General features: G+C 45.1%; 1 protein-coding gene across 1 annotated transcript in view; it reads right to left on the reverse strand.

Moving 5' to 3' along the window:
* Nucleotides 1-4,726, reverse strand: part of LOC144129234 (microtubule-associated serine/threonine-protein kinase 2-like) — a 427,846-nt gene extending 423,120 nt beyond the window's left edge. Inside the window, exons 1-2 of the mRNA XM_077663240.1 lie at nucleotides 4,688-4,726; nucleotides 4,453-4,526 (exon numbers count right to left, since the gene is read on the reverse strand). Coding sequence (XP_077519366.1) covers nucleotides 4,453-4,526; nucleotides 4,688-4,726 — 113 coding nt within the window. The remainder of the gene's footprint in view (nucleotides 1-4,452; nucleotides 4,527-4,687) is intronic.
* Between the last annotated feature and the right edge of the window lie 11,581 nt (nucleotides 4,727-16,307).

The raw sequence follows: 16,307 nt of genomic DNA on the forward strand, positions 1-16,307 counted from the left end.
TATCCACGTGACCCACTTGGCTGCGGCAGCTTTGCACTGGCGCTGACTCTACCGGAAGCTATCTTCGTCGACTTCATGGGGGATAGCTTCATAAAAGGAGTGCGCGTGACGAACGGACCACTTGGAAACAGCAGCAGCTAGACGGCACTTCGACTTATCGAGCGCATTTTGCACCGCAGGATTGCGAGTAGTGGCCATTCCACCCAGCTGGCATCCACGTGACCCACTCGGCTGCAGCAGCTTTGCACTGGCGCTGACTCTACCGGAAGCTACCTCCGTCGACTTCCCGGGGGATAGCTTCATAAAAGGAGTGCGCATGACGTACGGAGCAATTAGCAGCAGCGGCAGGTAGCCGGAACTTCGAGTTATTGAGCGCATTTTGCAACGCAGGATTGCGAGTAGTGGTCATTCCACACAGCTGGCATCCACGTGACCGACTTGGCTGCGGCACGTTTGCACTGGCGCTGACTTTACCGGAAGCTATCTTGGTGGACTTCCCGGGAGATAGCTTCATAAAAGAAGTGCGCGTGACAGACGGACCACTTGGCAGCAGCGGCAGCTAGCCGGCACTTCGACTTATCGAGCGCATTTTACACCGCAAATAGGCGCAAAGCTATCCGGTCGCTTGTTGCTTTGCTTGTTCTGTTGCTGTTGCCAAGCTTGCATTTTTTTCTGCAGTTCTAGTGAGCTTGTTTTTGTACAGATTTTGCGTTTACTCAGGGCAAGTGGTAATGCCTAAGCCAGCGCAGGCCTTAGACCGGGATAATCGTTCCGACCTGCGCGAGCATCGTCCAGAGATTAAGGCGCTGAACGAGAGCGTGCAGTTCATGCGCGACGAGTTTGAGAGCTTGAAAGAGCAACTGGCTAAGGCGCTGACAGAAACAGTGGATCTAAGGAAGGAAAATGCAAATTTACATGCTGAATGCCAGGAAAGTGATGCCGCTCTCAAACGACTTGAAAGCAAAATGGTTCATTGGTGAGCAGTGCTCTTGTAGGACAAGTGTAGAAATCCGAGGTATCAAAGAGAGACAGAATGAGAATGTTCTTCACGTGGTGACTTCGATAGGTGACATCATAGTTTAGCCTGTAATTCCTGCCGACATCGGCCGTTAACGACTACTGGCGAGAGGGTGCCCTACCGGCGTTCGTGTTGTCTTTCTTCTCTCTTCGCCCTTGTTTCATGCCCTGGTACCATGTTTCATATAAATGCAAACCAACTAGCCCAGCTGTCTACCCTTAGTCACATGCCCTACAAGAGCAGCCTGGAGTCTCCCAAGCATCGGCGGCGGCAGCATAGGCCATCGCCTGGCAGTGGCGCACCGCTAAACCATAGCACCACTGCGCCAGGAGTGGTGTCAGGATTCTAGCGATGTATGAATTAAGTATACGATGACCACTTCCACATGTATCGGCGTTAACTCTTTTTATTTTATTGGGGTTTAACGTCTCAAAGCGACACCATCTATGAGCGATGCCATAGTGAAGGGCTCCGGAATTTTCGACCACTTGGGGATCATTAGCGTGCACTGACATCGCACAGTACACCTGATGCTAGAATTTCGCCTCCATAGAAATTAGACCACCGCGGCCGGGATCGAACGCGCATATTGCGGGTCAGCAGCTGAGCGCCATAACCACTGAGCAAACAAGCCCGATTACATGAGTATTAACTGATATATGCTATTGGGGAAAAACTGCGACTTCAAACAGAACGAAGACAACTGCACAGAACGAGCGCTATGCTACTGCGTCACAATCTTAACGGGTATCATACATGTTCCTCTATTTATAGCGAATTAGAACTAAGGCCACTACCTAGTCTCTTCTGCTATATTTCTCCGAAACCTGCTTGACCTCAAAATTAGAGCTTCAAGCCGAGCTGAAACTGAAGTGAAAACCAAAGTGCTAGCGCACCTAATGTGCGTTTCGCGTATCCACGCTGAATGGTCCGGAGTTTTCTTTTTTACATCAGAATATCACCGGACATTTGGCAGCGGTAGCCAGCATCCTTGAAACTGCAGACGGGTGAATGGCTGCCAGTCGTCCAAGTGGCAATGAGCGTGGCATTAACTCAGAATCACATGTTTCTTTTAGGTGATAGTTCAAAACGCTAAGAGATAAAAAAAAACGTCAACAAAGAAATTGTGGCATATTTATCACAAATATTCGCAACCGTATAATTTCGGTTGCAGCATTGCAGATGGCAACTCCACTGTCGGCATAGGGGCAGTCTGGTTTTTGGGAAGCATAATATATCATGATAAAAAGCTGATCTAACCAGTGCAAGAAGCAAGGCCTAGTTTCGGAAAATATATATTAAGGCGCAAGAAGTTTGTTCAATCAAAATAACCCTCTGTAGTGCGCGCAGTTTCCTTTACAAAACTTATGCCTTCTGCAGGTGGTGTTTCCCGGCTGTCAGCAGAGCTATAAATGTGAACACAGTACGGCGCCAACGTCCGCTCTCGTCTCACTTTCTTTCTTGAGTTCAATGAAAAATTGCAACAGAGAGTATTCTCTGCTTTCTACCACTATATAGAGACGCCTATCGTAATATGGTAATATTTTAAAGCTATCGCAATATTGTGGTAGGCCGTAATATATGGTAGAATCAACCAGAGAATACTCGTGTCTTGCAATTTTTTTTTAATCAGAAGAGAAAGTGAACCCTGATTCTTATTTTTCCTTTAGGTCAAAGATCAAAACCCTAAGGAGTAAAAAAACTGCCAGCACAATATATGCTTGTAATATTTATCACAGATATCCGCAAGGCCAGCTAGACCTGAAGAAATTAAATATACAACGCACCTAAGCCATTCTTATGATGTGTAAATGTGAGAGCAAGTGTAAGTGTGTCAGTGGAGACCTCTTGGCGCTTTGAGTAGGTGGTGGCGTCCGCCTATAAATTCAAGCAATTATGCGGTTTTTCTTTCTCAAGACTGGCGGAAGGTTTAGATTCCGCAGATTTTAAGGAAAGGAAAAGGCGCATAACTGGCTCCCTCGGTGAGTGGACTTCTCAGTCGCGCTTTTAAGTACGTGGTGGTAGGGACGCCGGCGGCCTGTTGCTCCAGAAGAGGTGATGACGTCATTTGCGTGCCGAGTTTCGGCCACGGGTTTCAACTGTAACTGGCTGACTGTGTGAGTGGACACATCAATCATGCTGCCAGTACAGGCGGCGGCGTCCACCTATATATTGGGGCAGTTATACGCGTTTCCTTTTGTAAAAACCAGCGGGAGGCTTAGGCTCCGCTGATTTTGAGAAAAGTAAAGGCCCATAGCAGGAACTATGGGTGAGTGGACACTTGAATGGATGACGTCATTTCCGTGCCGCTTTTCTGTCACGGGTTTCAGCGACGGCGCGAACAAATAAGCCTCACTGGTCACTGAATGAGAGGACTATGGTATCGGAGCAACTGATCATGCCTAGTGCTTAAATGCCGTTCTCTCGCGCTGTGCGTTGCATTTCGTCGTCTCCGTCAGCTTCCGTCCGTGCGCAATAGATCCGGAATGCCCGGCTATCGCAGTTCCCTCTTTTTAGTGTGTGTGCAGCGATGTCAAAATTTTATAGTGTGTAACCCTTAAGGTCCCCAATTTATCGATTTAGCCGACCTTTGCCTGAAGCCTGACCCTGGTACTCTAGCCTCGAACCGAAAGCAAAATGAAACATTAGGTGCTAGCGCGCATACTTTTCATTCGGCCAAGCAAGCAAAATCTTTTGTAATATTTTTACTCGTCTCTGACAGTAAACTGTCCCGCTTGGTACCCGAAAGCCGGGAAAGTCACACTCAGTACAACGCTATCAAATGTTTGTTTTTGTAAAAATCAATTCTATGCTGCTTTATGAGTGCGCCTATGATTTTCTGTAACACGCAGAAATTCATGAAGAATTGAGTAAAATATTTCCTGTCACGGCGTTGAAACTTGTGACGTGTCTGCACCAAAAAGGACTTCATGATCGCCGTTCTCTAGTGAATGGCGGCGTAGCCTTGCCTCTGAGATCTTGGCCGGGAAAGCTGTGTTCACACAGCGCAGTTTACTACCAAAATCGGCTGGTGATTTTATCTCCTGCCCATTTTTAGCTTACAAAACAACACTTTTTCAGTGAAAGAAGCCTCTGGCTGGTTATCCTCCACAAAGGACAAGTTCAATTCATCCTCAATGTCCCTTTAATGTAATATCGCATGTTGTATAGATCAAGTACTACCGACAAAAAAGCGTAGCTCCAAGACAAGGCGCAAGAGTAGACAGGGCGAACGAAGAATAAATACGGACAATGCGCTTCATTCTTCGTCCGTCCTGTCCACCGTTGCGCCTTGAATCTTCGAGTCAGGCACCAAATCGCCGAGCAGTCGTCCCTTCGTCCTAAAAAAGCGGAGGCGGTGAAATATGACAAGCAGCATAGACGAGCTTGAAACTCCACGCAGACCAAGTTGCCTTGTTGCTGGATGCACTCACCCGAAGCCGCCAGAACCAAGAATCTTAAGAGTCTCGAAGTCGCGCATCTTTGGTATAAAGGCCCAGAATGGAGGCTGCGGAAGAACAGAGACCTGGAGATGAAAAATACCGACAGGTGTAGCCTGTGGAGAATGTTACCTTTAAAAGCTCGTTATGTGCTTTCGGAAGCAAAGTGTGTATAGGGTCGCTCAATATGAACGAGAACACGCGATCGCATTACCCGGGCTCCACGTACTGGCGCCGACGACGACGTCCGCAGAAAGCTCGTGCGCATGCGCGCTGGGCACAAATGGCCTGGCCATCAGAGCGTTGTCTGCTATCGCTTGCCTGACACGCTGTCTGTTATTCATGCCTCGGTGTGCTTGCCCGTGACAAAAAGAGTGAGCTTTATGTGTTGTCGCCTCGTCTATTCCGGACGCCTGTGTTGAGTGCAAGGCTGACACGTATTTCCTTGGCGCCATTTGAGGAATTCATTGCTGCCACTGTGATAACCTTGTCCCCTTGAATGGTTATTGCTCGAGGTCTTCGCCAGTGCGACGGTTATTTTATCAGCCTTCTTTCCTGAGCACTAAATTATCCTATTTACCGTGTTCAACGGTCATCCTATGGTTTTAAAGATGGCCCGCTGGTTCTGTTGTCTAAAGCACAAGTGAATATACTTTTGCCTTTATTCGGCCGGCACCTTAGCCATTTTTGATATGGTTCACTTAGAAAGCAGCAGCGGTGCCTGAATAGTTTTGGTGCTCGCCTGCTGGCACGAAAAGAGCCGATGCAATCCCGGTCGAGGTGGCCGCATTTCGATGGAGGCGGAATGCTAGAGGCCAGTGTACTCTACTGTGTGAGTGCACGGTCAAGAAAACCAGCTGGTCAAAATTTCAGGAGCTCTTCACTACGGCGGTCGTTTTAGCTTGAGTCGCTTTGGGGCATTAAATCCCCATAAAGCAAATGAAGTTGCTTTCAGAATAAACTGCATTTGATCAAAACTTCAGTATTTCTTCATGTACAGAGGTCAAACACTTTCATTAATGTCCGCAGTACGTCTGATTGAGAAAGCACCTTCACAATTTACCGAATACTTTGACGCAGCGTTTTCTGCGACAAGCCTGCCGCAGTGATCACCCCGTCCTTGTAGCTAGCCGCCGCATTCGTTTCATCTAAATGTCACCGAGAACGTGGCCAGCGGTTAACGCTGCGTGATAGCGACTGTGATCCAACACGTCAAATGAAGACGCGTTGTACCACTCACTGTCCGAGGCTATGAGCCCACGTGGTTCACAAACGAAAAACATCCCGGTGCATTGAGATTAGCACGGGACAATGACAAAGAGAGACACGAATGGAAGCACTGCGACATCGCTTGATGGCATCATATTTCTGCAGCACTCTGGCGTGTCAGACGACGCACGCCAATATAACAATAGCTATATTGCGTAGAAAACGAGCGTGTAAAAGCATGAGCGATGTAAAATAGTCGCCCGCTCTCTTTAGATTCAAACAAGTAGTGCAGGGGCCTTCCTTTTTCTCTCTTTCTGTGTTGGACGTGCTTGGATTCCCTCATTCTGACTCGAGGTATCGGACATCGACGCGACGACAATAAACAAACCAAGGAGGAACTTCGCTTGTCGAAGCGCGCCTGAGCAGCAGTACCAGATGTTGCTCAGGTGGCCCGGCCCTTTGCGTCGAGCGCGCATGCACACGAGATTTCCGCCGCTGTCAGCAGCTACTCGGTGCGTCGGCCACGCACTCGTGTGTTCCCTTTCATATTGAGCAACTCTGTACATATTTCAGCAGATCAGAAAATACGTATAAGCACAGACGCCAAAAAAATAGTGGCGTTTCTAAAGCCAATTTTATTTCTTGCACCTTGTCTGAACGGTATTCATAAAATCTAATTGAAACTGTAGTAATACCCCTTAAAAAGTTGACTCGTCACGTATTTTTTGAAAAGTGCGGAAGAGACGTAGACAAGAAGCGCACCTGACAGGAGCGCGCTCGCAAAGATTTTCTTCAAAAATGCGCGTACTGTCAGCCGCAAAACTTTACGGGATCTGCGATGCGGGGCGGAGCCGTGCCACCACAGGAACACTAGGGGCAAGTAGTGCTCCCGTAGTTCCTGTATATTCCTGTGAGAGTATACACAGGAACACTAGACGCAGCTTCACTGCTGTTATCTGCTGTCATAAAGCGTGGTGTCAAAGCTCACCGCACGCCTGGCGCGGTGGTGCCTTGAGCTTGTCTGCGACTTGGCATTGGCGACGACAAAGAAGCACACCGACTGAATATACCGCTTGCATTTTGCAGATTGCACGAGCTTAATCTTTAGACGGACGAAAGCCCTGCACGTGCCAAAGCAAGCGACGGAAAGAAGCCATCAAAAACCGGGTGGTGTGTACAACGCTACCAACGGCAAGCCAGGGGATATCAGCTCTGACGTCACAGCTGCCGAAGCTACATAACCCGCCACCGCCTGCCGGAGGCCCTCACTTGGCATTGGCGACGACAAAGAAGCACACCGACTGAATATACCGCTTGCATTTTGCAGGTTAGTGTAACGACTTTATTTCTAAACCTTATTGCCCTTCTGGTCGTCGCCATTGCCATGTTGATAGCAGCTGTGTGTGTCGCTGTGCGTGCGTGCATCAGGGGGTGTGTGTGTGTATCCTTATCTGCTGTAGCGAGCCTAGTCCCGATGGCAAAGGAACTAGCCAAGATAAAAGAAGAGCTAAAGCTAGAGTTCGCTCAGTTAAAGGAAAACTTTCAGCAGGAAATTAAAACTGCACGCTTGTCGCTCGAAAGGGACGTACGAACTGATATCCGAGAGCTTCAAAATGAGCAAAGAAGTTTGACCGACAGCCTTGATTTTGCGCATGCTGAAATCGAGACGCTAAAACAACAACTTGCAAAAGAAGTGGAAAAAAATGCGAATCTGAGCACTGAAAAAGCCACTTCTGAGGCAAGATGTGCGGTTCTAGAAAAAAGAAATGAGGAACTTGAAAAACGTGTAGTGTTACTGGAACAGTACTCACGGAGCACGAACCTAGAAATTCAAGGAGTAGTACAGCAAGCAGACGAAAGCATACCATCAATCCTTTCCAAGATTGGAGATGCTATCAGTGAAACCATCTCTGAGAATGATATCGAAAGATGTCACCGCGTCCCCGCTCGTGACAACCACAAATGAGGGAATATAATCATTCAATTTAAGTCTCGTGCTAAGCGCGACATTGCACTCGCAAAAGCCAAAAAGACTAACCTAACGAACAAAGACCTTGGATTTGATGACTCTGAAACTGTGTATATTAATGAGCACCTCTGCCCTACCATGAAGAAGCTCCTTAGCTTGGCAAAAAAACAGAAAAAGGAACACGGTTGGAAATTTGTGTGGGTTCGTGATGGAAAAGTATTTGCGCGGAAACATGAAACATCAAAAGTTCTTCGTGTCCAATGTGAAAACGACATTCAAAAGATTCAGTAGAACGGAAAGTACAGCCTGCCTATACTACTTCATCGTTCGAAATGGCTTCACAGCCTGCTGAGGTTGGCGATCTTATCAAAACTAGAAATATAAAGGGTATCTAGTGTTTTCACTTGAACATAAGATCAAGCCGCAAGAAAGAAGATGTCCTGACTACATTTCTTGCTCAGTTTAAGTTTACTTTCGATGTCATTATGCTAACAGAGACGTGGTCTACTGCAGACTGTGATGCCATATCAGACAACAATTATCAGACATTTGCCTTGAACCGCTCCAAATCACGGGGTGGAGGAGTACAACTGAACATAAAAAAATACATTCAGTGTGACCTACTTAAGCAGTTCACAGTAATTGATGACTGCATTGAATGTTTAGCTGTAGTTAATGAGCCATATATTTTTGCTGTAGCGTACAGGCCGCCACATGGGTGTGTGGGGGATTTTATAGATCACCTTGAAGCCTTGTTCGAATTCACTAATAAAAATAACTACACATTAATTCTAGGGGGAGATTTCAACATAGACTTACTCAACTCGTCTACCTCGGAACACTTATTCCAAATAGCACTCGCCTCTCATGGCTTCAGTAACATGATTCACATGCCCACAAGGATAACAATCAACTCAAGCACACTAATAGATTTATTTATCACAAATTTACCTGAAGATGAAGTATTAGGAGGAGCACTTTCGTGCAATATCAGTGATCACTTGCCGATATTCTTGCTTAGCAAAACGTCCCCTAAACGTACCCATACCATAACTTTTCCGGTTAGAAAAATTCAAAACATTAATGAAGTAACCATCAAGGCTTTCCGTTTTAAATTGACTCAAGCAAACTGGAGTCAAGTTTACAGTTCGTCATCACCAGATGATGCATATAATAATTTTCTTAGTATCGTACTGGAAGCATATTCGCAATCATTCCATCTTGTTACCGTAAGAAACTCACAAAAAACACGTAAGCCATGGATTACTAGGGAGTGTTTAAAAATGATAAAAAAGAAAGATAAACTCTTCAAAAAATTTTTGAGCACACGAGACACTGAGGATTGGAAACTATTCAAGAAATGTAGAAATAAAACAAATGCCATACTGCGGAGTCAAAAACGGCAGTACCTATATAACTTTTTTGAAACAGGTCATAACATGAAATCAGAAATCATGTGGAAGAGGTTAAATGAACTACTTAATCGAAAATCTTCTAACCAAGATCCCCTTGAGGTAATCTTAAATGGGGTAATTATTGATGGACAGCAACTAGCTGAAGCATTCAACAACCATTTTGTAAATCAGGTAACCAATGCTCATTGTCCGGAATCAGTGAGAACTATGACTAGGAATCCAAACAGTTTCTTTCTTTGTCCTGTAGACGTCAGTGAAGTATTTGAAACATTTATGTCCCTACTAACAGTTCTGCGTGTGACATTGATAGTTTTCAAGTAAGGCCTATCAAGTCCGCACTGGACCTGCTAGCTCCACATCTTACCTATATCTTCAATCAAGCCCTTACCACAGGCGTTTTCCCAGCTAAGATGCAAACTTCCAAAGTCATTACAGTTTTCAAAGGTGGAGATCGGAACAATTTGTCTAACTACCGTCCGATATCGCTGCTACCTATTTTTTCAAAAGGATTAGAAAAAATAATTCACATTCGCGTTAGCAAATTTGTCGAAAAGTACAACATATTAACACCAACACAATTTGGCTTTCGGAAATGGAAATCAACAGAACTAGCCCTACTAACGCAGAAAGAAATAATATTAAAAGCTTTTGAAGAAAAAGAAATCATAGTTGGTATATACATAGATTATTCAAAAGCCTTTGATCGACTCAATCACCAAACATTGTTAAAAAAACTTGAAATATATGGAATAAGAGGAACAGCTCTATCCCTTATAACATCATACCTTAAACATCGAATGCAAAGCGTTTCAATAAATGACCACCTGTCATCGCGCAGACCAATTAATACTGGCGTACCCCAGGGAAGCATTCTTGGGCCTCTCTTGTTCAACCTTTACGTGAATGACATCACTAGAATTAGCCCGCTTGCTCATTTCATATCATATGCAGACGACACCACCCTATTATTTCGCAACAGTAACTTGCAACTGCTAGAGGCTGAAATAAACAACGTCATGCGTGATCTTCATGAGTGGAGCACTGAGAACTCCCTTGAAATTAATGCTAAAAAAACAAAAGCCGTCATTTATTCGCCCAGGCAGTTTCAGATACCGCACACTTTTGATATTACATTAGGATCAGAGGCAATACAAGTCGTATACACAATTAAAACATTAGGAGTATATCTGCACAAAAACATGTCATGGGACAACCATGTCAATTATATTTTAACAAAGATGTCTAAATCAGTTGGAATTTTGGCAAAATTTCACTCGTTCTTACCGCAAGCCGTGAAACTACACATATACAATGCATTAATATGTTCTCATATAAACTATTGCTTTCTTGTATGGGGTACAACAACCTCAACTAATCTAAATCGCATACATGTACTGCAGAAAAAGTCCGTTCGTCATATTGTAGGGGCCGATCCACAAGCACATACAGAAGAATATTTTACTCAGCTTAAGATAACAAGTGTGCATTGCTTATACTCACAGATATTGGTAAAAAAAATACAAACAACAACTCCGAAATAACCAGCTAGAATTTAATGCAATAGCACAAATAAGCAAGTCAACAAGTTGCCGTGACTTGCGATTTTCACAGCCTTGGGAAATTCCTTTTTCCCGGACAAAGCTAGGACAACAAATGTTGCGCCACTCACTTCCAACTTTACTAAACACACTTCACTACAATCAAATTGACATCAACCGCACTAACATTTCCAAGGTAAAGGCTTTTCTCACGAACAATACTGCCCACTTTTAACTGATGTCATCATTCTCATTGCCTTATTGTATTAGGCTTCTGCTGCGGTGCAATAAATACTTTCATCGTTATTTTATTTCCTAACTTGCTTTGTACATATTCTATCTACAATTGTATAATTTCACTGTGTGAATTGTCTTGTCGAGCTTGTTCTGTGTAATTAATACTTCTTTTGCCTTGTTCCCCCATATTATTTTTATATGTACTTATTTCTATGAACCCTGCACTTAGAATTGCATATTGGCATTGTGTAAATTATTTTGTAAGATTTTCTGTGTATAACTAACATTTTTTTTTGTTCTATTCTGCAATCTGTAAATGTATCTGTTGTTTTACTAAAATTTTGTCCTCACCAAATGCCATGTAAAGGGGGCTCGAACGTAGTCAAGTGGACTTGATTCACTTTTTGTTCGAGCCCCCTCCGTTGTTTCGAACGGAAATAAACTCAATTCAATTCAATTCAATACTGTCCCTTGTCTCTGCGCTCTTATTCATAGTTAGTATGTACCAACTGCACAACACGCCGTGTTACTGACGCTCAAGTCGACGCAACAGTAACAGCTTTTGTCTCTTCCTCTGCAATCCATCGGCATTCGGCAATGGTTTCCGGTAACAAATAAAGCGCCAGCATATGGGCCCACAGTTTAGCTATCGCGTTCATTTCTTCGTTGCATCGGTTCTGTAATGCAGCATGTATGTCGGCGTCCTATTCCGAAAAAAGCCTTAGCGCTGTGATGTTCCTCTTGGGCCCTCTGCATCGCAGACGGCTCGCTACTGTTGTCTCTCTCCTTAATGACGCGACTAGAAGAAAGTAAAATATTATTTACGAGAAAACACACCCACTACTAATGTACAGCCGACATGAACGTGTTCGACCTTGTGTCAATGTCGCTCTCTCTCGCCAAGCACACTCCGGTCAGATGAAAACTAATGCTTGTGAACGTACATCCATGATTTTTGAAGCCTGTCCTTTGATTCTTACTGTTTTGATTATTAAAAAAGTTTGAGACTATATTTACTAATCAGGTACGGGTATTATTTTATTCAACATTTGTATTCTAAATTTAGAACATTTCCACCCACCTTTCATATCAATTGGTTCTTCTTTTCCATGTTTGAACGTGTTGTCACTCACGCGATCATCATCATCTCCCGAAATGACACGATTTTGGAATCAATTCAGATAGAATTTACCCTTTCTGACGTGCGTCCCATTCCCTCTCCCTGATTCGTTGCATGCCGAAGAGGAATCCACAGAAGAGAAAGTTGAACAAGAATATATGATAATTTGTTAGTGTCAGTCAATTGCACCAAGCAGACAACTAAGCGGGCCATGACGAGACGCAAGAATACAATTCAGTGGTTGCAATCTGGACGCTGGCCAAAATGTCTAAATTTTACCAAACAAATGTCTATGCTTATAAGCAAATACTGCATTGCTTGCTGCTTCATAGGCTGGCAAAAGGTTACTGCTCTTCATTACTGCTCCGCGTTCCGGTAACGTCATTATCAGCAGCTATCCATCTAGGCCTAATCTAGGCCCATCTAGACCCAAATAATTCTTCATTGAGCCAGCTGCCACGGCAGTATCCCTGCAGACTTCCTAATCGCATTGCCCAACTGACTCACTGAGTGTCTGTCACCCCAGCTACGTATATGTACACTTTGAGCCCACTTCGTTATTGGAAGAAGCCATCGGTTGCCTGTTCTTAGCATAACATGCTTTGCTAATCTGCATTTTTTCTTTTGATTTCAGCTGCCACATCATTATTTCTGCTTGGTTTTAAAAACTCTCCTTTTTTGTCTCTTTTAACCCCTTTGTCCTGAAGCTCAAGAGTCTCCAATAGCCTCAAAGCTCCTGCCCCTTAGTGCATACTGGCAACATACAATTTTTATCCTTATGTTGACAGCGCAGAACCTAGACGGGACACAAGAAGAGACGCACACACAACGAGCGCTGTTTCGGGTTCTTCTCTTTTCGCGTCCTGTCTACATTTTGCGCTGTTAACATCAGGGTGGAAAACCAAGCCCACACTGCTGTTCTGGCTAACAACTTTTATATAGTGTCGTCTTTAGGAGTAGTCCTAAGCTCCTATTTAACACCTTTCTGTAGTAGCCGTTTATTCCTTAGAGGCCTCACGCTCATCAGTAGCAGACAATAATACCCGCCAAAGTGTTCGGCGAAGAGCTCTGATATTTATCCAGAATGCGTATGGACGCAGATACCGGTTAGTAATCTCAGTAAAGAAACGGCATTCGAACACTTGAAACGGGATAAAAAATTCACGCCGCCGAGGAACCTCAGTGGTTGCGTTGCTGGGCTACTAAACCGGAAGACGTCGGCCTGATCCCGGCCGCGGTGATCACAATTAGATGGAGGCGAAATGCCTGAGGCCCATACACCGTGCAATGTCAGTGCACGTTAAGGAACTCCTGGTGGTAAAAATTAGCCGGAGTCCACCACTACATAGTCCCTCATTATAAAAGTAGCTTTGGGACGTTGAACCTCATAAATCAAACTAAACGAAACCAAAGACTGTGCAGCTGCTATCTACAAAATAAAAAAACATGATTTTAAAAGTTACATGCAGTTCAACGGAGCCAGACACCTGATGGACACACGGCGGAACAATCTTGATTAATCAGACTACAACAAATGTACATCGCTGTTTCTCCTTTCCTCGAACCGTGTCAGAATTAAGTGTGCTGCCTTCATAGATTCTGAACGTGTCATCGATCGACTCATTTTTCAGATTTGCAAAAGATCATGCGACAAAACTTGCAATATCATTGCATCCTATTTCGCATACTCTTCCTTCTCCCAAAGACTTCTTGTCTAAATGAGATATATTAAGCTGTGCGGCACTTTAATTGTAATTGCTTGAATGGTTTTTTAGAGCGAAAGCTGTATTTGGCGACGAAAGCTTCGAAAGCAGTTTCATCGCTGAAGAAGCCTTGCCTAAATAAAGAAATAAATTAAATATTGCCTCGAATATTGGTTCGATTTCGAATCCCCAGCAACGCGAACAGAAGAACTTCGCCGGCCAGTGCACGAGACCACTCCGCTATCGCCGCAACAGAGCACGATTCGTGTTAAACTGAAACACAATCTCGCGCTTTGCATTTCACAGCCTCTTCATCAACTTTCATATGCAACTTCATCTCCAACCTCTTGACGTGACGTGGCCCAGCAACCCAAGCTGCAGGGTAGCGCCTAAGTACCTGGCGGTGTTGCCGTAGCTTGCTAAATTTATCCTTCTTTTTGTCTGTGCCTGCTTGCTCCTGTTCTGGAGTGATTGGGCACGGGACGAGAGCTTAATGTCTACTTCTTCTCCCGACCGGGGGTTTTCCCCTTGGTCGGCATCTCTTTCTCAAGACCGCCTCCTAATTGATCTCTTTTCCTGCAGTGGAGTTTCGAGCATTCCGGTCACTTTAGTGTCTTCCGGTGGAGGCGCGATCCGACTGAACAACCCGGAGGCAGTACAGGCGGCTCTTCAATCCACATCCACGCACTTCATGACTTCATGCGCATTACGGATGTCCGGAAGTCCGGCAGGGGTGGTATTTTGTGCAGGTCACCGGATAAAGACTGCTTTGAAGACCTGCTAAAGTGTACGACCTTCGCCAACCACCCGATGAGCGCTTTCATTCCGCCTCATCTAGCATGTTCCAAGGGCTTGGTCCGAGGGGTCGACTCTGGATTGCACCCTGTGGAAACGCTTCAGAGCCTCTCGTCTGCGGGAGTGATTGCTGTCCATCGAGTCAGCAGGATTGTTGATGGAGTAAAAGTTCCTACGGAGTCCGTCATTGCCACATTTGCAGGAATATCTTGCCCGTCAGAGATTAAGGTGTGGCCATTGGTTTTTCGAGTAGATGCCTTTAACTCTTGGCCCCTTCAGTGTCAAACCTGCTGGCGATTTGGCCACAGCGTCAAAGCCTGCAAATCGGCCTTACGCTGCTGTACGTGTGGGGAACGTCATTGCAGAGAGGAATGTCCTGAACAGCAAGAGAAATGTTGTTTGTGTAGTGGTGCTCACCCTGCTGAGTCGCCTGACTGTCCTGCACGAGCACAAGACGTTCAGGTGCTTGAGCTTATAGACAAGCGCAGATGCACGCGGAGAGAGCCTTTTGCCGCAGTCAAGGAGAGAGCCTCAGGCTACTCTAGTGTGGTCGCCAAATGCCCACCCATAATGGATTCTAGTTGGTCCCAGGCTATTACAGCGGCAGTTGACAAGGATGTGGCAAATGCAATGGATCACATCATGGAAACCGTATCCACGTGCATTTCGCAGGTCATAGCTGCTAAGATGACCAATCTTCTGCAGGTGTTCACAGCTCCGATCTTGCCTTTTTTGGCTTCGGAAGCTACTCCTCCTTCTGTAGTAATCGATTCCGCTCCACAGGGCCAAAAACAATGTGAGCAACAAAAGACTTCTCAGGCCTATCCTTCGAACAGCGTTATGAACGAATCCTGCATGGGGTGTATGGATATAGAGTCTGATCTTCGGGCCCAGAAACGAAGTGGGTTTCCTCGGAATATTGCAGGTGCATCTTGCTCCCAGTCAAAGCAAACAAAGGTGACGCAAGTCAAAATTCTAAGACCAGGATTCTAGAAAAGGCAGTCGCGGCTGCGGTTCTCCCGGCAAGATAGGGTTCTTAAGTGTACTCCAGTAGAATTGTCGATCTCATATTCTCAGCTTCAACAGATTTATATTGCCTATGCAATCAGCTTCTACCAATTTTAGCTGCTTTACGGGAAACATGGCTACCTACAAATTTCAATTATCTCAAGGATTACCGTCCGTTCCGGCTTTACCGGTCATCACGAGGGGGAGGGTTGTCAGTGCTCATCTCTACAAAGTTCTGCCACAGTTCATGCATTTCTTTCCAATATGCGTACAATGAATGCGAAATCCTTGCGGTTGACCTCAGTGTCCCAGGTCAACAGCCCTTTGGGTAGCTAATGCATATTTACCGTCTGGTGTGCGTGACACTTAACCCCTTGACTCACTCATGCCTAGTAGCCGATTTAGGTTCTATTACTTGGAGACTTCAATTTTCACCATGTGACGTGGAGGCTTAAAACAGACAGCTTTGGTTCGAGACTATTTGATTGGGCTTCTGACAACTTGATCTATAACAATTCCGGATTGCCAACGTTTGTTCGGAGTCAATGCCGCTCTGCTTTGGATTTAACCTTTTCCTCCCAAGGAGTCTCTGTTATGACTTGGGCGCCTGTTGACTGTGCAACAAACAGTGATCATCTCCCGGTTAGTTTCAAGTTTGCGTGTAAATTAACTCTTCCTGAGCGACATAAGCGCAGGTTAATAAACTACAGTTGCTTTAAAGACACGCTAAAATCAGCCCTCCAAATCACTTCAGACTCTTGCGCTCAGACAAGTGCCGAAAGCAAGGCTGCACATCTATGTTCAGTACTTGACCATGCAAGGCAAAAGTCTGAATTTTTGTTAAAGGGAACGAAG

The sequence above is a fragment of the Amblyomma americanum genome, chromosome 1 (assembly GCF_052857255.1).
Source record: "Amblyomma americanum isolate KBUSLIRL-KWMA chromosome 1, ASM5285725v1, whole genome shotgun sequence".
In the NCBI taxonomy this organism is placed as follows: Eukaryota; Metazoa; Arthropoda; class Arachnida; order Ixodida; family Ixodidae; genus Amblyomma; species Amblyomma americanum.